The following is a 25,007-nucleotide window of genomic DNA, read 5'->3' as shown; positions in this document are numbered from 1 at the left end:
CAGATGAATTTTTTAAGGAATTGTTTTCTGCAGTCAATCTTTGTGCTTCCTTTTCCAAGCTGCTGATTCTTTTTTCATAGCTTTCTTGTTTTGCTTTCATTTCTCTCCGCATTTTTTCTTCTACCTCTCTCAATTGATTTTTAAAATCCTTTTTGAGCTCTTCCAGGAAGGCTTTTTGTTCTTGAGACCAATTCACCTTCCCTTGTGAGGCTTCACATGTAGGTAATTTGAGGGTATTGTCCTCCTCTGAGTTTGTGTTTGCCTCTTCCCTGTTGATACGGAAGCTCTCAGTGGAGAGGGCTCTTTTCTGCTTCTTACTCATTATTGCAGCTTATTTATTTATTTTTTAAGTTGAGGTCTGCTCTGGGGGCACCAGGGTCCCTGTTTTGGGCTTCTTGTGCAGGGGTATAGGTGCTGTTTCACTAGCTTTTTACACTGAGGACTTTAAGTGTGTGCAGTTCCGTCTCCCCCCTCCCCCCCCCCCCGGCACTTCCTGTCTGAGCACGCTAGTATCAGTGGGCCTAGTCGTGCCTGTCCTGTTCGTGGCCCTACAGCTGGCAACTTGCCCTCTCAGCTGGTACAGGTAGGTTTTTCCACAGTCCTGCTGGGCCACCAGATTTTTGAGCCAGGTTCCAGGGGCCTCAGTTGTTCGGCTGTGGTCGCAGCTCCTGATGACTTGCCCAGACCCCCTCAGTGCTGGGCTGCTGCCCTGCGCTGTGCCTCCCTTTTGCCCGAGTCAGACCGACCTTTTCCTGAAGTCTTCTAAATTATCTCTGGTTGGAAGACTGTGTCTCTTTGTCTCTTTGCAGGTTCTGTAGTTTCAGAACCCCTCCAGAGGCTTGATTTAATGTTCTTTTTGAGGGAATAGGAGAGCTCAGGCAGCTTGCTGATTCCTCTCTGCCATCTTGGCTCCTAAAAAGTTTTTTAAAAGCTTATGTTGTATTGGAATTCATTATTCTTTAAATATTTGGCGGAATTCATTTGTAAATCTATGTGATCCTGATTTTTTTCTTTTACAGTTCATTCATAACTTGTTTAGTTTCTTCCATTTGTTGATTATTTCCATTTTATCTGGTATATATCTTGTGTGTGCATAGTTATTTGCATATTGTCTTCCCCAGTAGAGTATAACTTCATGAGGTCAGGAACTCTCTTTTGCCTTTCCTTGTTGGCACACTGTAGATACCTAATTAATATTTATTGATGGACTGAATTCTGTTCTCTAATTCATGGCTTTCGTGGATCATATGCTTACATTAGTTAACCTCAGACGGACAACATTTTATGAATTCTAAAGTATTTTTATGTACAAATGTATATATGTGAGTAATTATTATTATGCGCGTATTTTGAAAGATGGAGGGTAATTACAATGAATATGTCAGTTAAATTATTAAGTTTCTAGGGGCAGCTAGGTGGCGTAGTGGATAAAGCACCGGCCCTGGAGTCAGGAGTACCTGAGTTCAAATCCGGCCTCAGACACTTAACACTAGCTGTGTGACCCTTAAATAAATGAATGAATGAATGAATGAATGAATAAGTAAGTAAGTAAGTAAGTTTCTGAAATTCCCATAATAACTCTTAACTTTGATGTAATATTTATTTTCTGTTTAGGTATCAACGTGGTTGTCGATCCTTGACTGCTAATCTGCAGCTTTCTACCCAGGATGAAGAGAAACACATTCCCCAGATTGTAGCTTCTGATAATGATGAAGAGTATGATGTTCCTGAGGAGGTTGAAAATGTCATAGGTATGTTTCAGCTAGATTTATATTTTCCAAGTAATCTTCAAACCAGTTTTCATGTTCTTAATATTTATTTGAAGTTTTACTTAATTTTAGTGGATAGCGTTGGCATACTTGTTAATTGATTATTATTTTATAATGGATTTTTTATTTGCTCAGTGCATATAGGCACATATTAATTGATAGGAAGGAATAGAAAATAAGCTATTCTTTTAGGGAACTTACAACACATACTGTTAACTGCTATGGGATTTCATAGAAAACTAGAGCTCAGTAATTCCTGATATCATTGAGGCTTCAATAGGTTAGATTTTGGTAGGTGAAGGCAGATATTCCAGGTGATAGAAACAATATGAGCAATGTTACATTGAAGGTGAATATAACTATGGTAGAGATGGGAATAAGTGAGAACTCTGACCTAATTGGAATACAGATCAACAAACTTTTTTTTTTTTTTTTGCGGGGCAATGGGGGTTAAGTGACTTGTCCAGGGTCACACAGCTAGTAAGTGTCAAGTGTCTGAGGCTGGATTTGAACTCAGGAACTCTTGAATCCAGAGCCAGTGCTTTATCCACTGTGCCACCTAGCTGCCCCTCAACAAACATTTATTAAGTACCTGTAACGCACAGAGCTTCTGACACAATTACCCCCAAAACAGCAATAAAACAACCCCTGGAGCAGCAAAACCTATAAAAAGATGGACTGAGATTATTTTCCCCCTAAAGACAGTTTAGAGGGGGCTGTGCTGGGCTGTGAGAAGAGTCTAACCCCATGATCGTGCCAACACAGTCCCTAGGCAGGCTGTGCCAGAGAAACTTATCCCTGAGCCTCCAAATCAGCTGCAGCACCAGCATCTTCTGGAACTAAGCTTATGGTCGAGTGAAAGGGCTGAATGGCTCGCCGAGGGTAGGGAAAATACAGGGGTGTCTGCGGGACCTAAGGAGGAATTTGGCTATCCTGCCCAATTGGAAACCAGGACGAAATCTTGAGCAGCAGGAGGCCCAGGTGGGGGAGGGGCACAGGCTCATTGGAAGCTAAGAACCACAGCACAAAAAGTTTTGCTGCCTGGTTAATTAGCAAGTTGGCTTGAGGTTATCTTAGGACCAGAGAACAGGCCAGGTGAGAGAAAAACCTGCCCTCTTTCAAACCAAAACACTTAGGACCCTCTGAAGCTTGGGACAGTGTAGCTTGGAAGTAGGGCTCCACTTTAAGAGGGAGTTAAAAGTCAAGTAAAAGACAGCAAGATGAGCAAGCAAAGAAAGTTGAGAATTATTGAAAGTTTCTTTAGCAACAACGAAGATTGAGGTGCACCCTCAGAAGAGGATAACAACCTCAGGGCTCCTACATCCAAAGCTTTCAAGAAAAATATGAATTGGTCTCAGGCCATGGAAGCCCTCAAAAGGGACTTTGAAGAGAAAGTAGGAGAGATAGAAGGAAGATTTAGAGAGGTGGAGGAAAGAATGGAAAGAGAAATGAGAGCAATACAGAAGAGTCAAGAGAAAAAGTCAACAGCTTGAAAAGCCAAATGGGAAAGAAGATACAAAAACTGTCTGAAGAAAATCATTGCCTAAGAATTATGATTGAAAAAATGAAAGCTTGTGACTTTATGAGAAACCAAGACACAGTAAAGAAAATCCAAATGAATAAAAAAATAGAAGGCAATATTAAATATCTCCTTGGAAAAACAACTGACCTAGAAAATAGATCCACGAGAGATAATTTGAAAATCATTGGACTCCCTGAAAACCATGACCAAAGTAAGAGTTTGGACATCATCTTCCAGAGATTGTCAGGGAAAATTTCCCTGATATTCTAGAAGCAGAAGGTAAAATAGAAATTGAAAGAATCCACTAATCACCTCCTGAAAGAGATCCCAAAAGGAAAGCCTCCAGGAATATTATAGCCAGATTCCAGAGCTCCAAGCTCAAGGAGAAAATATTGCAAGCAGCTAGAAAAAAAGGAATTTAAATACTGTGGAGCTCCAATAAGGATAAAACAAGATCTAGCAGCATCTACATTAAAGGACCGGAGGGCATGGAATATGATATTCCAGAAGGCAAAGGAACTGGGACTACAGCCAAGAATAACCTACACAGCAAAATTGAGTGTAATCTTTCAGAGGAAAAAATGGGACTTCAATGAAAATGAGGACTTTCAGGCATTTGTGATGGAAAGACCTGATCTGAATAGAAAATTTTACTTTCAAATACAAGACTCTGGAGAAGCATAAAAAGGAAAAAGACTTCATGAGGGATATTAAAAGACCAAACTGTTTACATTCCTACATGGGAAGATAATACACAGAGCAGCAATGCATTCCCCTAAAGTCCTCCCAACTATAACTTTATATTATAGATTTATCCAGGTTGAACTACATTAATCTTATCCCAGGCATTCTACTGATTGGTCTCCCTGTGATATAAATCTAACAGCAAAAGGAAGGCCCAATATAATAATGATAATAGCTAACATTTATGTAGCACTTACTATATGGCAGTCATTGTGCTAAATGCTTTACAGTTAATATCTCATTTAATCTTCACAACTGTGGGAGGTAGGTGCTGCTATTATCTCCATTTTACAGGTGAGGAAACTAAGGGAAACAGAGGTTAAGTTCCTTGCCCAGGGTCATATAGTAAGTTTCTGAGGCTGATTTGAACTTAGGTCTTCCTGACTCTAGGTCTAGAGTTTTATCCACTGTGCCACCTATTTGATATACTAAAATACTTTTAGCATTGTACTAAACAAATGTTTAGCATAATGAACTAGAAACTAGTCAGTTCCTATTGATTGGGTAGTAGCTAATGTACCATTTGTGGTACATGAATGTAATGGAATATTACTATACTATAAGATATGATATACAGAGATTCATGTGAAGATTTCAGTGAACTGATGCAAAGTAAACAGAATCAGGAAAACAATATATAGTGAATACAGCAACGTAAATGGAAAGAACAATAAGAAAAACAATGGAATGTTGCATAATTGTAATGACCAAGGTTCATCCCAGAAAATACCTGAGCAAATATGCCATTGTGGAGATGTGTGGAGATATGTGGAGTATTGCACACAATATTAAACTTATTTAAAATATAAATTAGTTTTGTGTTCTTAAAAATTCTTTGCTATAGGACATGAATCCCTGGATATGTGAGGGAGAAGGAATATCTTTGGAAATGAGGGTGACATAAAATCAGAAAAAATAAATTAAAAAAAACACACCAGAAAATAAGATTACCATAGAAAGCTTTGAAGTATGTTAAAATCTCTAATATTAAGTATTAAAGCTTTAAGAAGCCTTGAGACATGAAAAAAGAATTGCTCAGATAATGAACTCATTGATTCAAAAAATGAACTACTGAAAGAATATGCATTATAAAAAAAGAAGAAATGTATTAAGAAAAAATATCAAGATTATTATGAAATTTAACAATGTGGAACTATCCATGGAGAACATGAATAAAAGAACTGAAAAACCAAATTATTTCACTGGGAAAGTGAATATTGAAAATAGCAGAGAAACTGGTAAAATAAACTAAAAACAGTACAACTGCCAGAATTCTAAGAAACTTCCTGAGCAAAGGTGATGGATCTAGAAGTCAACAAGCATTTATTTTGCACCTACAATATCCCAGGCAATATGCTATGTTTATGGTTAAAGGAGAAGTTTACTATCAGGGAGACAACATTAATACATATCATTATACATAGATAAAATATCTAGAGTATTTACAAAATATATGAAAGGTAGTTTTGGGTAGAGAGAGAACTAATAAAAAGAGAAATAGTAAAGGCTTTTGTCAAGAAGGTAGTGTTTGAACTGATTATTGAAGGAAACTAGGGATATTGAAAAGAGGTAGAGGTGAGAAAGAAGTACATTCTTTAGGGATAGCTGTTGCAAAGGCATGTATACTTGAACTATTACACTAGGCTTCTGGTTGATCTTCCTGCTTCAAATCTCTCCTGTGTCTAGGCTATCCTCCACTCAGTTGCCAGAGTGTTTTTCTTAAATGTAGGTCTTTCAGTCATTCATTCAGTTCCAGTGACTCTCTATTACTGTCAGAATTAGATGTAAAACTCCTGCCTTTTACTTTAAAAGATTTTTTATAGATTTTCCAGTCTGGCTCTATTTTATTACCTTTATAGTCTTCTTACACTTTACTCCCTTCCATGTATACTATGAGCCAAGGACACTGGCCTTTCTTGTTGTTCCTTGAATACACCACTTCATTGCTGACTATTCCCTGAAAGGGAAACTGGCTGTGTCTCATGTCTAGGTTGCTCTTTCTCTTCACCACCTAGTTTCCCTTGCTTTCTTGAAGATTCACCCAAAACCCTAACTTCTGGGAAGATGGCAGAGTAGGAGGAAGAAGTTCCCCTAGATCCCCAACCAAATCTTATTCTCAAAGGTCTATAAAATGCACCCAAGAAAAAGTAACTGTGAATCATTTTTCCAGCCCAGGCATAGGGACACAGACTGCAGTCACTGGGGGTGTGCAGCGTACAGGAACTAGTACAGTCTGTTACCTAATTCACCTGTTACCTAGTTTTTGGGAGAACTGAATAGGGGTAAATCTGAAAATAGGGGCTGGTGAACAAAATTGTTCTCTAGTAGTTTCTAGCTTTGTGCTGATCAAGGAACAAGTTCTGAAGTAAAGAGTAGTTGTATGGTTTTGATGTAAGGAACACAGTGGGGACTCAGTTCTATCTTGTACCTCAGGGTGAATGCTTCATTGTAATAACCAGGTTAGGTGTCCCAAAAGCAAAATGGAATCTGCAGTTTAGCCACTCTGAATTTGGAGAGCCCCCTAGAAAACTAATATAGGCAGTTTAGCAGCAGTCTACTGAAGCTCTCAACTAGGGACAAGCTGACAGACAGACTTACATCAGGAACTTGCTGAGCTCAGACCAGGAGGGCAGGGTAATAGCTTCACCTTGATCACATCACTTTAGGACTACTGAAAGTATACAGGAACCCATTTTGATTGGTGAAAACAACAAAAAGATGACAGAAGCTTAGGCTAGACATTCCCCCCTAGAAATGTACAGAAAGCCACACTAACACAAAGTCCAAAGTCAAGCAATAGGCTGGAATAATGAATAAACAAAAATAGAATCAAACCATAAAGAGAGATTATGGAGAAAGAGAATCTTAAGATAGAAGTTCAGAAGAAGAGAATGATTTGAAAACATCTCCAAGCAAAGCCTCAAAGAAATATTCGTTTTGAATACAAGTCCAGCAAGCAAGAGGTGTTTTTTAAGATAAAAATATTTTTATTATTTTTTAAAATAAGTGGTAGAGGAAAATATGGGAAAGGAAATGAGAACTTGGAAGAAAAATATGAAAAGAAAATTAAAAGCTTGGAACTAGAGGAACAAAACCTTACCCAAGAAAATAACTTCCTGAAAATTAAAATGGACCAAATAGAAGCTATTAATTCCAAGAATCAGCAAAAAGTATTAAAACAAAGTCAAAAGACTGAAAAAAAAATAGAAGAAAATGTAAAGTTCTATAACAAAAATAACTGACCCGAAAAAAGTATCTAGGAGCAGTTAGAAACAGAGCACTAGCTAAAAACCATGAACAAAGAGAGCCAAGACATCATATTGCAAAGATTCTTAAAACTGCCCAAATCTCTAGGAACCAGAAGACAGTGTAGAAATTCAAAGAATCCACTGTTGATCTCCTGAAGGAAAGCTGAAAATGAAACCTCCCAGGAATATTGTGACCAAAATCAGAGCTGACAGGTCAAGGAAAAGAAATGTCATAAGCAGCTAGAAAGAATTCTGTAATAACAAGTGGTAGTGAGGATCTCACAGAAGTTAGCCACCACAATAACGTAATGGAGAACTTGGAATATGATAATCCAGAAGGCAAAAGATTAGGCTTATAACCAAGAATAATTTACTCAGTTAAACTGAATATAATCTTACAGGGCAGAAAATGGATCTTCAATGAAATAAGGAATTTCCAAGCATTCCTGATGATGAAAAGACCTACACTGAGTAGAAAATTTGTCATACAAATACAGGAATTGGGGCAGCTAGGTGGCGCAGTGGATAGAGCACCGGCCCTGGAGTCAGGAGGACCTGAGTTCAAATCCGGCCTCAGACACTTAATACTTACTAGCTGTGTGACCCTGGGCAAGTCACTTAACCCCAATTGCCTCACTAAAAAAACAAACCAAAAAACAAATACAGGAATCAAGGGCAGCTAGGTGGCACAGTGATGGAGACATGATATAGTACATGAATAGAATTTTAGAAAGGTTAGATTTGTTAGACCACTGGAGAATATTGAATGAGAATCAAAAAGTGTATACCTTTTTTCTCAGCACCAACAGAAAAAGTAATCATGTATTAGGGCATAAAATCCTCATAAAGAAATGAAGAAAAACAGATATATTGAACACATCTTTTACCAACCACAATACCATAAAAATTGCATTCAATGAAGGGTTCTTGAAGCAAAGATTGAAAAGAAATAAGAAATTAAATAATCCTAGAAAATGAGTGGGTTAAAGAATAAATCATAGAAATGATAAATGATTTCGTTAAACATGACAATGAAACAACATATAAAAATCTAGAGGAGCCATTCAATGTAGTACTTAGGCATAAACTTAGATCTCTAAATGTTTTTGTCTCTAATGGAGTGAAAGATTGTATCAATGAATTATGCACACAACTCAAAGAGCCTAGAAAACCAAGAAATTAAAAGCCAAATGGATTTACAAGCAAATTCTACCAAACATTTAAAGAAAAACTTAATTTTAATTCTAAATAAAATACTTGGGGGGGAAAAAAGAGTAAAGGAAAGGTTCCTACCAAGTTCCTTCAATAACAATACAATCTTAATACCTAAACCAGGGACAGTCAAAATAGAGAAAGAAAACTATAGACCAATTTCTCTAGTGAGTATTGCTGTAAACATTTTAAATAAAATACTCAGAAGGAAATTGCAATAATATATCAGAAATATCATATATTATAACTAGGCTGGATTTATACCAGAGATAGAGTTAGTTTAGTATTAGGAACACTGTAAACATACTTGGTCAAATTAATAATAAAAACAACAAAAATCCTATGATTCTCTCAGGAGATGTGGTCAAAGCTTCACCCTCTCCCCCCCACGTTAAATAGATTACTCCTTCCAATTGGGTGTTTATTTTAAATAGCCAACATCTGCCTTCTCACTCTCTCACTCATCACACCTCCCTCTCAGTTGAGAACACAAGGAAAAAACCTCATTCCAAACAGCTCTCCATATTGGCCATGTCAAAAAAAAACAAAACCACGTCTCATTCTCCTTTCTGAGTTTTTCATTTCTGTGTTGAGTGGTAGGTAACATGTTTTATCATTTGTTGTCTTTAATCCTGGTTAGTCATTATGTTCAAAACAATAAGGGAGAGGGGACTAAAAATTTATATAAAACCTAATCTGTGCTAGGCACTATGCTAAACATCTTTCAAATACTATCTCACTTGATCCTTCTAACAACCCTCTGAAGTAGATGCTATTACTGTCCCCATTTTATAGTTGAAGAAACTGAGGCAAACTAAATGATTTGTCTAGGATCATGTAGCAGATTTATACAACTTGGGTCTTCACTCTCAGTTTTTCAGGATGTTAGCCATTTGGCAACCAGAATAGTATCCTTCATGTGAAAGTCCTTAATGAATAATACTTTCTGATAGTGATGACAGCATCAGAATGTGTTTTGGTTTCTTGTAAGAGTTCCCTCTTAGGGGCAGCTAGGCGGTGCAGTGGATAGAGCACCAGCCCTGGAATCAGGAGTACCTGAGTTCAAATCCGGCCTCAGACGCTTGACACTTACTACCTGTGTGACTCTGGGCAAGTCACTTAACCCCAACTGCCTCACCAAAAAAAAAAGAGTTCCTTCTTATGAAGGGGTAGGGTTGTTTTGTGTGTGTGTATGTGTAGTTCATTTGTTTATATATTTCATTTTATAGAATATAGTTTCACATTATATTTGTCATATATGCAACCTTCAAGAGAACAGTTACCAAAATAGATAATCCATATGCTTTTTATGAAATGCTTAATTTTTAGTGTTAACTTTTAAAAAATCATATTTATCATCTTTAGACAAAGATTCTATTATAAATCAAAGAATAAAAAAAGAAAAATCAATTGTATGCGAAGTTCTATCATCTTTTTAGCCTAGATTTTTTTTTTCAGGGCAATTGGGGTTAAGTGACTTGCCCAGGGTCACACAGCTAGTAAGTGTTAAGTATCTGAGGCCAGATTTGAACTCAGGTACTCCTGACTCCAGGGCCGGTGCTCTATGCACTGTGCCACCTAGCTGCCCCTTTAGCCTAGATTTTTAAGGTATCTTTATGATTATGTGATCACATTATAAGTTTTTACCTTTGCATTAGTCATAATTAAACCCAAATATAGATAAAAATCTGTTATTTCTATATGTATTGTAAATATTTATTTTGAATTTTTCATTTATTGTGATTGCAATTAAACACAAAAAACCTGAGTTAATAAAATTGAAGTTCTATTTGAAAAGTAAACTATATAAGATCAGAGGGGAATAAATATACTACTAAGGGTAGTGTAAGCAAGGTGATATGACACAGAATATCTGTTCTTCTTTTCTTGTTACCTCCCATAGAAATATTTTTTGAATAGAATTTTATTTTCCAAAATATATGTAAGAAAAATTTTAACATCAATTTTTAAAAAACTTTGTGTTCCAACTTCTCTTCCCCCCTCCATTGCTACCCCCCAACCACAAGAACTCAAGAAATTCAAAACAAGTTATACATGAGTAGTCATGGAAAAATTCCCATATTAGCTAGTTGTGAGAGAAAACAGTCAAAAAAACCAAAACTTCAGATTAAGGAATTGTCAAAGAGGAAAAGAAAAAAACAATTTCTTAAAAAGTGTTTCCATCTGTTTTCAGATACTATCAGTTCTTTTTCTGCAGATGGGCTGCAATCTTCATAAGTTCTTCAGGGTTATATTGGATCATTGCCTTGCTGAAAATAACCACATGCTTCCCAGCAGATCATCCCCCTCTGTTGCTGTTATTTTGTATACAGTACATTTCACTCTGCTTCAGTTCATGTAGGTCTTTCCAGGTTTTTCTGATAGTATCCTGTTCATCATAACCTGTATATAGTACCTTAAGCTTGACAGAGAGTTTTCTTCATAAAAGCCCAGCAAAGTAGGTACCATACATTTTGCCATTATAACCAATCATCATAACTATTTCCCTCCATCCCACTCCCTTCCCATGACATTTACTCTATCTTCTTTTTACCTATTCCTCCTCAAAAGTGTTTTACTTCTGACTGTACTCTCCCTTGCTCTGCACTCCCTTTTTTCACCCTTCCTTCCTTATCCTCTTCCCTTCCTACTTTCCTGCAGGGTTAAATAGATTACTCCTCCCAATTGGGTATGAAAGTTATTCCCTCCATGAGCCCACTCCAATGAGATCAGGGTCCCTGAGCTAATTCTGTGTTCTAAATTTTTCTTCCTCCCTCCCTCCTCAACCCTCCCTATGAGATCAAGCAATTCAGTATGTCATAATTGTGCAGTAATGCAGAACATCTTCATCTTCCTTGAAAGTGTTTTGCTTTTTACTTCTCTCTCCTCCAATCTGCCCTTTCCTCCTTCCCTTCTTCCCCCTGCTTATTTTGGTCATGGTTTTCAGGTAGTCCAATGATTTTCAAATTATCTCTCCTGGATCTATTTTCCAGGTCAGCTGTTTTTCCAAGGAGATATTTCATATTGCCTTCTATTTTTTTATTCATTTGGATTTGCTTTACCGTGTCTTGGTTTCTCATAAAGTCACAAGCTTTCATTTGTTCAATCATAATTCTTAGGCAATTATTTTCTTCAGACAGCTTTTGTGTCTCCTTTCCCATTTGCAGATTCTTTAAAGTCCCTATTAAAAATAGCTGTAAAAGAATGTACTTGAATATTTTAAAATATTCAGATTTAAAAGTAAGAAAATGAAGGATTTCCATTGGAAATATTATTTTGTTTGTTCTTTGGAACAGAAGTGAATAATTCTTATTTTATATTTTTTATAGAACAGCTACTGGTTGGATTGAAAGACAAAGATACAGTTGTCCGATGGTCTGCAGCAAAAGGGTATGTTTTGTGTCATTTATCTGAAATAAATGGATGAATTTTGGTGTAGTTTCTGTAGAACTCCAAAAATAAAAATAACACACACATATACATATACACACACATACACATATACATATACATGTGTGTATATGTATGCATATATGTATATTATATTAGGTTTGTGAGTTTTTATGTTTACTAGATGGCAAATTAAACTACTATCTCTACTAGTATTTGCTAGCTCAAGTAATTAGGTTTTTTAAGGAAAGAGAAAGAAAATTGTTTAATGGTTAGTCTATGATTAAAATTTTTATTTTAAAGGTAGTTTCAAATTTCAGCATCATCACCTCTTTGTCTAGCCAGAACTACAAAAATTGTATATGAAGTTTTCTCAAGTACATCCTCAACTTCCCTTTTATTCTCTTGCTTTGTGGTGTCTGTTGGGTTCTGAATGATTTCAGTTTATATGCTAATTGGTGGTGTCTGATGTTATTTTACTTAGGCCTTACTTTTTTGAGCAGTGTTCCCTGGTTTGAACATGCATCCTTTCACTATTTCTGAGTCAAAACTAGCTCTAAGCTAGTGAAAAAGGATCTGAGGATCAACTTCAAACCAAAGGTTAATTACAATTACTTGGGAGAAGAGGGGATAAATGATATTTGCATTTTAAAGATGGACAATACTTTAACCTTAAGTAACAAAATCTGTAATTGTAGATAATTATATATTAGTGACAGGTCAATAGGAAAGACACTCTTCTTTTTTTTTTTTAAGTGAGGCAGTTGGGGTCAAGTGACTTGGCCAGGGTCACACAGCTAGTAAGGATTATTAAGTGTTTGAGGCCAGATTTGAACTCAGGTACTCCTGAATCCAGGGCCGGTGCTCTATCCACTGCTCCATCTAGCTTCCCCGAGACACTCTTTTCTTTATTTATTTATTTTTGCTGGGCAATGGGGGTTAAGTGACTTGCCCAGGGTCACACAGCTAGTAAGTCAAGTGTCTGAGGCCGGATTTGAACTCAGGTACTCCTGAATCCAAGGCCGGTGCTTTATCCACTGCGCCACCTAGCCGCCCCAAGACACTCTTTTCTTAAAGAGCTTTCTTGAAGCTCTTCAAACCATTTCACATGAATATTTTTCCTCTAAAAAATGTTGGACAAGCTGCTTCTACTCAGTTGCTCTAGTGTTATAACAGTTATATGCCCAGTCGGATATAAGTACATATTGCACTTAAGTATAGTATTGAAGCATGCTGATGAAGGTAATACTTGTCCTTACTTTTCTCCTTCATAGCTGTATGACTGTAGTATCACATATGTAGAGCTAGAAGGGATCCTCACTGGTCAGGAGGACCATCCTAAGTTATGCCACCATCACCCAAAATAGAATGTTTAATTGGTGCTACTGCAATAAAACCCACCAACACAGTTTTTGATTGATTTGATGATGCAGTTATAGTCAAACATAAAGCACTGACCTTTCATAGTGGTAAGTGATGAAGGGAAGCCTAAGGTCTAAGTGGAGCAGAAAGGGGAGACCAAAAGCTTCTTTTCAGAAGTATCTTCTGTAGTCTTGACCAAGATGAAAGAAATTGTCAAAGCTTACCTTGACAAAACTGTTATAAATGCTGTGGTCACAGCATTGTCTTTCAGTAATTTCTAATATCAGTCCACCAAAGATGCTGAAGCCATTCCTGTTGTCTCTTTGCTTCAAATCACCAAGAGCAAACTCTTCTTGCTATTGCTCATGGCTTGGATATTGAGACTGACTCCCTCTATGACAATATAGTTCTGTGCCCCTATCACCTGTGCTTGTTTTGAAGAGCTGATTCTGTACCTCTTCAGTGGTCAAAGACCATGAATTCTAGTTTTTAATGCTAAACTAGATTAATCACAGATTCATGGGTGGTTCCACTCACATCCCTAGGATTCAGAAACTTCTATGGAACTTCTTCAAGGAGCTAAAACAATTCTGATGAGGCTGCTTTTTATGGTGCTGCTATCCAGGCTGTCATCTTGTTTTGGAAATTTTAGGACTTGATGCTACTCTATGTCATTCTTCTTTCCCTTGGTATTGAAACTGTTGGTGGAGCTATGACAGTTCTGGTCAAATGCAGTACTAATACCTTTCCTAAGTAGACTTTTGCCATCCATTCAGACAATCAGCCTCCTGAGCTTATTCAGGTTACAGAACAGTGACAAAGTATAACAACCTGCTTAGCAAGTTTGAGCTCACAGTAATTCCCCCTGCATCACAGGTGTTCCTTTTATTGAAGTAACATTTGACATCATTGCAAATGGCATCCTTCGTGTATTTATTATGGATAAATTAATAGTCAAGGAGAATAAGATCACAATCATCAATAACAAAAGTTGTTTGAGCAATGAAGACACTGAGTATATATATAATATATATATATATATATATAATATATATATATATATATATAGGCCCAGGAAACTGAGGAATACATGGATGAAGGTAAGAAGTAGAGACACGAAGTATTTTCCAAGAACTAATTTGAATTTTACAGTTTCAAAATCAAGGGTACAGAAGGGTCTGAATACATACAGAAAATCTGTGACAAATGTAATGAAATAATCATCTGCATGAGAACCAGACTGCTTAGAAGGAAGAATTTGAACATCAGCAGAAAGAATTGAAAGTTATTACTAAGATGTGCCAGAATGCAGGGGGTCTGCTGCCTGGAACATTGTCAGGTGGTGGAGCAGCTGCATCTGGAGGTGCCTCTTTTGGATCCACCATTGAAGAGGTTGATTGTACAACTGTACAAAAATTGAAGGACTTAAATTTGTAGCAAAGGCAGTGACAATTTGACAGTAGCATTTAAGCTACTATGTAAATCTGGACATTCTGATGTACAAAGGGAGAGAAGTGAAAAACATTGCACTTTATTAGTATTGTAAACAAGTGGAAATGCAATTCTTGTCCTGGGGAACAAAATCTATTTAAAATTGGCACTATTAAAAAAAAGATCAGTCTATCCCCCTTCTTTTTTTTTTTTTTTTGGCTGGGCAATGGGGGTTAAGTGACTTGCCCAGGGTCACACAGCTAGTAAGTGTCAAGTGTCTGAGGCCGGATTTGAACTCAGGTACTCCTGAATCCCGGGCCAGCGCTTTAACCACTGCACCATCTAGCTGCCCCCTACCCCCTTATTTTTACAGATGAGAAAAGTTTGGTCCAGGGAGGTTAAGTGATTTGCCTTAAGTCATACAGTGGAAGATTTTGACATCAGCACTTAATTGGCTTTTAAGTTCTAATGATGATATTTAAATTTTTAGAAAACTAGGGGAGGCAGAGTAAAAATGTATACATGGAGCCTCACTCATAGCTTCTTTGGCTTCATCTATATCTATCTATATATAGAAAGATGAACCTTTGATTTGTAATAAACCTATTGAAGATGTTGTAATTTGCATCTTTTTTGCATTGGCAGATTTTGGAATGCCATGTAATATGCTTTTGAGATTGGGCAAAACTCCCCACAAACATATTAATGAAGCGGGGACAGATTTTTGGTTGATGGTGTTTCTTTTTTTGGGGGGGGTGGGGTGGGACAGTGGGCATTAAGTGACTTGCCCAGGGTCACACAGCTAGTAAGTGTCAAGTATCTGAGTCCAGATTTGAACTCAGGTGCTTTATCCACTGCGCTATCTAGCTGCCCCGATGGTGTTTCACAATGAACCTTGCAAAAGAAATCATAGATTATAATTGTACAGTCAAATTATTTTGCCCTTATTTTTTTTTTTCAGTATACTAGTAGGGCATTAATACTTCACTAGGCAAAAAGTATCAGGATGATACAAATGAATTGTTTTTGTGTATATGTGGATGTTTGTGGATTATTTTTTCTTTTTCTCTTACAGAATTGGTAGAATAACTGGAAGACTACCAAAAGAATTAGCAGATGATGTTGTTGGTTCAGTATTGGACTGCTTTAGGTATGTGAAGAAACCAAAGTGAAATCATTTTCCCTGTTGAAATCATTGTCATAATATAATTGATTCTCTGCCTTGTAGTTTTTAAGTTGTTGCCTTTTTAAAAATTACATTTTATTTTATATTAATGAAGACAAGACTTCTCCCTGTGCCCCTTCCTCTAATTGCAAAAGCAAGAAAAACAATACCCATATTACAAACATGTATACTAAGTAAAGCAAATATTTGCAGTGACCATGCCCATAAAAATATAGTTTGTTTTGCACTTTAAGTCCATCTGTCTCTATCAGGATGTGGGTAATGTTTCATCTGAAATTTTGGTTGGTCATTATGTTGATTAGAATTCCTCAGTCTCTCAAAATTTCCTGTCTTTACAATATTATTGGTATTGTATATATTTTTCTCTTAGTTATGTCCATTTCACTCTGCATCAGTTTATATGTGTTCCCTAGTTTTTCTTAAAACATTTCCTTCATCATACCTTATAGTACAATATTATTCCATAATTCATATATTGTAACTTGTTCAGCCATTCCCCTTTGATGGACACCTCAGTTTCTCATTTTTTGCTGCATTAAAAAAACTACTATAGGGGCAGCTAGGTGGCACAGTGGATAAAGCACCAGCCCTGGATTTAGGAGGACCTGAGTTCAAATCCTGTCTCAGACACTTGACACTAGCTGTGTGACTCTGGGCAAGTCACTTAACCCTCTTTGCCCTGCAAAAAGGCAAAAAACCCAAACCAAAACAAGAAAACTACTCTAAATATTTTTGTAGATATGGGTCCTTTTGCTCATTCTTTGATTTCTTTGGGGTTAGAGAGAGGTTTAGACCTAGTAGTAGAATTTCTGGATCAAAGAACATGCACAGTTTAATACTTTGTATTGCCTTCATAATATGACAGTCCAAATGGAAAGATTTTGAGATCATAGTATAAGCCCTATAATAATAAGTAGCAGTAATATATTTATAGAATGCTTTAAGGTATAAGTAATGTAAGATTATTATCCTCATTTTACAGATGAGGGACCTGTGAGTCAGAGAGGTTAAATCACATCTAGTAAGTGTCTGTGGTGGTGTTCAAACTCCACTCTCCTGACTACAAGTTCATCACTTTCTTATACCATGTTTCCTCACATAGAATTTGTGGTTGACCAGTAGTAGTATAAAATAATTTTATGTTTTTGTAATGTGTTGCTTATATATGTTTACCCAGCAATGCCTTAAAAAAAAATCAAGAAAAGAAGAAAAATTGGTTAATGAAGTGTTTCTTTCTGAGTGTCTTCAAGCTGATAATGCTGATCAAGAATAGTCTTTTCAATATAAAGTATGCATTGGTTCCAGTTTATTTGCAGAGCCCTGTTAATATGTTATCTTTTCTTTTTCAGAAATAGGGGTTCAAATCCTGATAGATTCATATGAACTTAAGTTCAGTGAATAGCTGTATGGTAGTTTTTAGGTAACTTTGAAGCATTTACAGAGATTTCTGTAAATGCTGTAGTAGAGAAGCATTGTCCTACAGTGGCATTTTTTTTTTTTGAGGGAGATGGTTGGTACTTTTTCTTACCTACCTAAAGGAATTTTTTTTCCTGAATAAAATATCTTCCATTTTTGCAGTAGCAACCCAGTTTGAGTACAGATGTAATTTAGTTTCAGCTGTCCTGGTCCTTAACAAAAAAACCCTTCATTTTTAGTTTGCTCTACTTCTAGAATTGGCATAGTGAATGGTCATGGCAGTCTTGTAGAAAACTGTGCTGTCAGCATGTCAGGATGCCTAAATATTTGTTAGTCAGAAAACAAACAACCAACCCAATTCTGCAAGCATGAAACAAAGTAGTGTGTTCTTTCTTAAACATGTTTCCTCTTGCACTTAGCCTCAAGCATGCCCACTGACAATTTAAGGAGTGCATTAACAATATGTCAAATATTGGTTGCCATTCTCAGGACAATGCTAAAAACTTGGTAGATATATCCTGTAACAAAAAAAAAGATTGCAGTATATTCATGAAGCACAAACCCTTTGGGGGGATTGTCTTGTGGCACTTAGATTTCACAATGAAAACAGTTTTGGTTATCTTTCACTATTTATAGAGAAAAATTATATCCTGTAAGGAACAAATTTGTTTTCCCTTTTTTGTATGAAAATATTGATACTGATTTATCATTTATTAATATTGTTCAGTTATATTTGACTTTTTGTGATCCTGTGGACCATAGAGCATGCCAGGCCTTTCTATCCTGAACTATCTCTCAAAGTCTTGAAGTCTGTCCAAATTCATGTTCTTTGTTTCCATAATATTGTCTATCCATCTCTTCTTCTAAGTTCTCATTTTGCCTTCAGTCTTTCCCAACATCAGGGTCTTTTCAAATAAGTCTTCTCTTCTCATTATGTAGCCAGAGTATCTATGCTTCAGCTTTAGTATTTGATCTTACAATGAATATAGCCTGAATCAATTTAAGTATTGACTGATTGATTAATTTTAATATTGATTAATTTAAGTATTGACCTCCTTGCTGTCCAAGGGATTCTCAGAAGCCTTCTCTAGCACCACGATTCGAAAGCATTGATTCTGCAATACTCAATTTTCCTTATAGTCCAACTCTCACAGCCATACATTGCTATGGGTAAAACCAAAACTTGACTGTACAGACCTCTGTCAGCAAGGTGATTTCTCTGCTTTTTAGTATGCTGTCCATATTTGCCATAGCTTTTCTTCTGAAGAAGTAGGCATCTTTTCATTTCATGACTTTAGTGACCATATGCAGTGATCTTTGAGCCCCAAAATATAAAATATGACACTGGTTCCATTTTTTTTTTCTTTCTATTTGCCAGGAAGTGATGGAACAGTTTGCCAAGATTTTAGTTTTTTTGATGTTAAGCTTCAAGCCAACTTTTACACTCTTCTCTTTCACCTTCATCCAGAGGTTTCTTAATTCCTCTTCCCCTTCTGCCATCAGAGTGGTATCATATGCATATCTGAGATTGTTGATATTTCTTTCAGCATCCTTAATTCTAGCTTTTGATTCATCCATCCTGGCACTTTTCTGTACTCTGATGTACTCTGCATATAAGTTAAATAAATAAGGGGAAGTGACAATACACAGTTTTGTCTTACTTCTTTTCCAGTCTTAAACCAATCAGTTGTTCCATGTTTGGTTCTAACTATTATTTCTTGGCCTGCATACAGGTTCCTCAGGAGACAAGTAAGACGATCTAGTACTACCATATCTTTGAGGACTTACAACATTTTGTTGTGATCTACACAGTCAAAGACTTTAGTATAGTCAGTGAAGCAGAAGCAGATGGTTTTTTTTGGCATTCCCTTGCTTTTTCCATAATCCAGTGAATGTTGGCAATTTGCTTTCTCGTTTCTCTGCCTCTTTGAAAACCAGCCTGCTCTTCTTGTAATTCTTGGTTTCCACATTGCTAAAACCTAGCTTGCAGAATCTTAAGAATAACCTTTGTAGCATGTGAAATGAATGCAGTTCGGTAGTTCTAACATTCTTTCATTTTAGGATAGGTATGTAAATTCATCTTTTCCAATCCAGTGGCTATTGTTGTATTTTCCAGTTTGCTGGTATATTGAGAACAGAACTTTAACAGGATCATCTTTTAGGGTTTTAAATAGCTCAACTGGAATTGTCACCTCCACCAGCATTATTATTAGCAATACTTCTTAAGGCCCACTTGACTTCATTCTTCAGGATGTCTGACTCTACATCAGTAACCACACCATTGTGGTTAGCAGTGATTTTAAGATCTTTCTTGTGTAGTACTTTTGTATATTCTCACCACCTCTTCTTAATCTCTTCTGCTTCTGTTAAATACCTACAATTTTTGTCTTCTATTATACCCATTGTTGCATGAAACTTTCTCTTAATATCTCTAATTTTCTTGAATAGATCTCTTGTCTTTCTCATTCTATTGTTTTCCTTTATTTCTTTGCATTGCTCATTTAAGAAAACCGTTTTGTCTTTCCTTGCTCTTCTCTGGAATTCTATATTCAGTTGGGCATATCTTTCCCTTTTGTTTTCCTTCTTTCCTTCACTGTTTGTCATCAGACAGTCATTTTGCTTTCTTGCTCTTCTTTTTCTTTGAATGTTTTTTGTTGCTGCCTCCTATATAATGTTGTGAATCTTTGCCTATAGTTCTTCAGGCACTATTTACTAGATATATTTCCTTAAATCCATTCATCATCTCTGCTTTGTTTAATAAGAAATGTTATTGGGGGCAGCTAGGTGGCACAGTGGATAAAGCGCTGGCCCTGGATTCAGGAGGACCTGAGTTCAAGTCCGGCCTCAGACACTTGACACTTACTAGCTGTATGACCCTGGGCAAGTCACTTAACCCTCATTGCTCTGCAAAAAATAAAATTAAAAAAAAAGAGAGATGTTATGTAGGTCACACCTATATAGTCTGATGATTTTCCGTACTTTCTTCAATTTAAGTCTGAATTTTGCAATAGTAAGCTCATGGTCTGATCTTCAATCAGCTCCAGGTCTTGTTTTAACTGACCGTATAGAGCTAATCAATCAGTTTTCTATACTGACTGTCTAGTGATGTCCATGTGTAGAGTTGCCTTTTGGGTTGTTGAAAAAATGTGTTATGACCAATGAGGTATTTTGACAAAATTCTATTAGTCTCTGGCCTGCTTTATTTTGTACGCCAAGGCCAAGTTTTCCTGTTCTTCCCATTATCTTTTGATTTCCTATCCCATATGGTGAATGTGATATCTTTTTTCGGTATTATTTCTATAAGATGTTGTATATCTTCACAGAACTGATCAACTTTAGCCTCTTTGGTTAATTGGTTGATCAGTTGATCAACCACTGACCAGAGGTTGGAACACAGACTTTTACTACTGTGATGTTGAATGGTTTACGTTGGATTCAAACAGATATCATTTTGTCATTTTTGAAATTGTACCCCAGTACTGATTTATTTTACCCTTTATTGACCATGAGGAGTACTCTATTTCTTCTAAGGGATTCTTGCCCAAAATAGTATATGTCATGATCATCTGAATTAAATTAACCCATTCCCATTTAAATTCACTGATGCCCAAGATGTTGATGTTTAATCTTTCCATCTTCTGTTTGACCACATCTAGCTTAGCTCATAGCTCTTACATTTCAGGTTTCTTGCAGGATCAGACTTTCTTTTTGTCACCAGAGGCAGCTGAGCTTCCTTTTGATTTTGCCCCAGCCTCTTCATTATTACCGGAGGCACTTGTAGCTGTCCTCTGCTGTTCCCCAGTAGCATATTGGACACCTTCCGACCTGAGGACTCATCTTCCTGTGTCATCTGTTTTCTCATTTTAGTACTGTCCATGGGGTTTTCTTGGAAGAAATACTGGATTGGTTTGTCATTTCCTTCTCCAGTAGGCTATGCCTTTTCCAGTAGTAGTAATGAGAAGTTTTGATTGATTTGTCCATATTTTTTCTTTGAAGGCTCTGTCACGTGGCATATGTTTTTCTAGAGTACTATGATTATTGTAGTAGGCTTAGCTTTCTCAGGCTAGTTTGATAGCTCAGTTTTGAAATTGAAATGAAGTGAGACACTTGTAAAAAGTTAACAAATATTTAGCCATAGCTAGGGAAAGATATTGTGAAAATTGATCCATCTGGACAAAATTTCTTTATGTTGAGCCCTGGTCACATTGGTTTATTGGTCAGAAGGTATGGGCTGGGTGATCACTCATGCCTTAGTTTTTGTACTTAGGGCATGAGGAAGATAGGTTGATGGTAAAGCACTACTTAATCCTAAACTAGTTAAATTTTGAGGACCATTTCAATAGCTTTTTTTGTTGTTGTTTTTTGTTTTTCCAGGGCAATGAGGGTTAAGTGACTTGCCCATGGTCACACAGCTAGTAAATATCAAGTGTCTGAGGCTAGATTTGAACTCAGGTCCTCCTGAATCCAGGCCTGGTGCTTTATTTACTGTGCCACCTACCTGCCCTGCTCCCACCCCCATTTCAATAGCTTTTATGGACAAATGAGGCTTAGGTTATTGCTCCCTCAATAGGAATAGATTATATGCTTCTGTAGGTTAGCAAAACTAACAACTTCATCTGACTGAATAAATGGAGAATTTTTTAATCATGTCAGTAAGTAACTTATTTATAAAGTCAGTAAGTATTTTTTAAGAGCCTGTTTTGTGTCAGGCAGTGTCCTAAGTGCTGGGGATAAAAAGAAAGGCAAAAGAATTCCTGATCTTTAGGAGCTCACAATCTAATTTAGGAGACAACAAGCAAACAGGTGTGTACAATAAAGCTATATAGATAGGAAATAATTAATGGAGGGATTGAGAAAAGCTTCCAGTAGAAGATTAGACTTTAGCTGGGAATTGTAGTAACCTAAGGAAGTTAGGAAGAGAAGATGAGGAGGGAGAACATTACAGCTGGTAAAAATTCCCAGAGCCAAGAGATGGGGTGTCTTGTTCATGGAATAGCCAGTAAGTCAGTGTCACTGGATTGAAGAGTACTTTTGAGGTATAAGGTGTAAGATGATTGGAAAGATAAGGGGAGGAGTAGAACTTTGAGTGCCACACTGAGACTTCTGTATTTGGTCCAGGAAGTAATAGGGAACCAGTGGAGTTTATTGAGTATGAAGGTGACATTGTTGGACTTGTGCTGTGGGAAAATCACTCTCTGCTAAATGGAGGATTGATTGGAATGGGAAGATACTACTGGCAGGTAGACCCACTAGGAGGCTATTGCAGTAATTCAGGTATAAAGTGATGAGGACCTACACAAGAATGGTGTCAGTATCAGAGGAGAGAATGTGATGAGAAATGTTGCAAAGGTGAAATCAATAGTCTTGGTAACAGATTGAATATAGAAGTTGAGAGTGAGTGAGGAGATGAGGAAAACACCTAAGTTGTGAGCCTAAGGAACTAGAATGATGGTGTTGCCTTCAATTGGTGGTGGTGGTGGTGGTGGTGGTGGTGGAAGGTTTAGGAGAAAAGACAATGAGTTCTGTTTTAGATATGTTGAATTTAAGATGTCTAATTAACATGAAATTTGAGATGGCTGAAAGGTAGTTAGAGTTTAGGGTAGGATCCATAGATTTGAGAATCATCAGTATAGAGATGGTAATTAAATCCTTGGGAGCTGCTAGATATCTGTAAGTGAACTAATATAAAAGGAGAACAGAAGAGGGCCCAGGGGAGAACCCTGAGTGACACCTATGGTTAGAGGGCATGACTTAGATGAGGTCCAGCAAAGGAAACTGAGAGGAGCAGTCTTATTGGTGGTAGGAGAACCTGGAGAGAGAAGTGTCTCAGAAACCTAGAGATGAGAGTATGAAGGAAGAGAAGGTGATGAACAGTATCAAAGACTTGCAGAGAGCTCAAAAAGAATGAGGATTGAGAAAAGGCCATTGATTTTTGCAGTATCTTAGAGGATATGGTAATTTGACTTGCTTGACACATGCTGCTTCCTATCTTTCCCTTAGGATTCTTTGCTAGCCTGGCATGCTTGCCCTATGAAAACAACTGGTTCCCAATTGGCAGGGATGACTGGCCTCTTCTTCACAGGAATTGCCTTCTGTGATGATTGCCGTGAGGGTTGATGGAGGTAGGGGATAGAAGTGTTGCAATTGCGAGTGCTCAGGTGTGAGAATATATGACAGATTTTGAATTTGAAGGAAGATTTTACCTTATGGGACAGTAAAAGATAAATGATGCTTCAGCTCTGAAATAGAAGCATACTCCCAATGCTTAGTCTTATATGTTCTGTTTTTCTTGCTTGTATCCTTTCTCTTCTGGAGAATACACCTATTTTCAAGGTTTAAATTGTTACTTCCTCATGAATGATTCACAGACCTTTATCACTAGATATGGCTTTTTGCCTACAATTCAGTCCCATATCTCCTCTTGAGTTTTAGACATCTGTACATGTGCATTCCATAGTCCTTCTAACTAAATACATGTAAAATCAAACTCATCTTTGGAGCACGGATAGGAAAAGACGGAACTTTAGAAGTCACCTGATTTAACCCCTTCTTTTTAAGTGACTTGGCCAAAATGTGGAAGTATTAAATGATTAGTCAGAAATGGAATTCTATTCCATGTCTTCTGACTCTTAAAGTATTTTTTTCCTCAACACTATACTGCTTCACAATATTTTCTTGAAAATCCAGTACTCTCAGCTAGCTCCTAATTTTCCTTTTATGTCAGTTAGTCATTTGATAAGCCTTTATTAAGCACCTATGGTGTGTCAGGCAATATTCTAAATGAGGGGGATACAAAGAAAGACAAAAGACAATCTCTGTCCTTGAGGAGCTTTCAGTGTAACAAGGGAGAAAACATGCAAACCATTATGTACAAACAAGTTATATGTAGGATAAATTTGGGATAATCAATCAAAAGAAAAGGCACCAGAATTCAGTGGGGTCTGGAAGGGCTTCCAGGAGGAATTGAGATTTTAGATGAGATTTAAATAATGCCGTGGAATCCAAGAAGCAGAAACGAGCATTTCATGCTTGTGGTATAGTTAGTGAAAATACACAGAAGGCACAGATGGAGTGTTTTTTTGTAAGAATAGCAAAAAGGCTAGTGTCATTGGTTGAGAGCATAAGTATTAGGGTATAAGGTGTGAGGAGATTGGAAAGATGGGGGAAGGACAAGTTATGAGGAGATTTGAATGCAAAATGGAGGATTTTATATCTGATCCTAGAGGCAATAGTGAGCCATTGGAGTTCACTGAGTTGGAGGGTGAGGTGACGTGGTCAGATTTGCACTAAAGGAAAATCATTTTTTGACTGAATGGAGGGTAGACTGGAATGAAGATAAATTTGCTGCAGGCAACTCAACCAGCAAGCTGTTAGATTAGTACATACAGGTTGGAGAGATGAGGGCCTGTAAGAAAGTGGTAGCAATATCAGAAGAGAGAAGGGATGAATTTGAGAAATGTTAACGAGTTCAGGTAAACAGTTCTTGGCAACAGATTGGATATGGGGGCATGAGGGATAGTGAAGAATTGAGGATGAGACTGAGATTGTGAGCCTGGGGGACCAGAAGGATGGTAATAGGAAAGTATATAGGGTTGGGGGTGGGGAAGATAATGAGTTCAGTTTTGGATATATTGATTTTAAGATAGCTACAGCCATCTAGTTTGAGATGTCTAAAAAGCAGTTGCATATTCAGTTCAAGAGGTCTAATAGGCAGTTGGAGTTATGAG

General features: G+C 37.0%; 1 protein-coding gene across 1 annotated transcript in view; it reads left to right on the top strand.

The window, feature by feature from the left end:
* The window catches only part of TBCD (tubulin folding cofactor D), a 448,209-nt gene that overhangs the window by 104,753 nt on the left and 318,449 nt on the right, over window positions 1–25,007 (top strand). Inside the window, 3 exon segments of the mRNA XM_044001676.1 lie at window positions 1,615–1,751; window positions 11,825–11,885; window positions 15,754–15,828. Coding sequence (XP_043857611.1) covers window positions 1,615–1,751; window positions 11,825–11,885; window positions 15,754–15,828 — 273 coding nt within the window.

Source organism: Dromiciops gliroides, chromosome 4 (genome assembly GCF_019393635.1).
Source record: "Dromiciops gliroides isolate mDroGli1 chromosome 4, mDroGli1.pri, whole genome shotgun sequence".
NCBI lineage: Eukaryota > Metazoa > Chordata > Mammalia > Microbiotheria > Microbiotheriidae > Dromiciops > Dromiciops gliroides.
The sequence above is the reverse complement of the archived record's forward strand: the minus strand, read 5'-3'. Positions and strand labels throughout refer to the sequence as shown.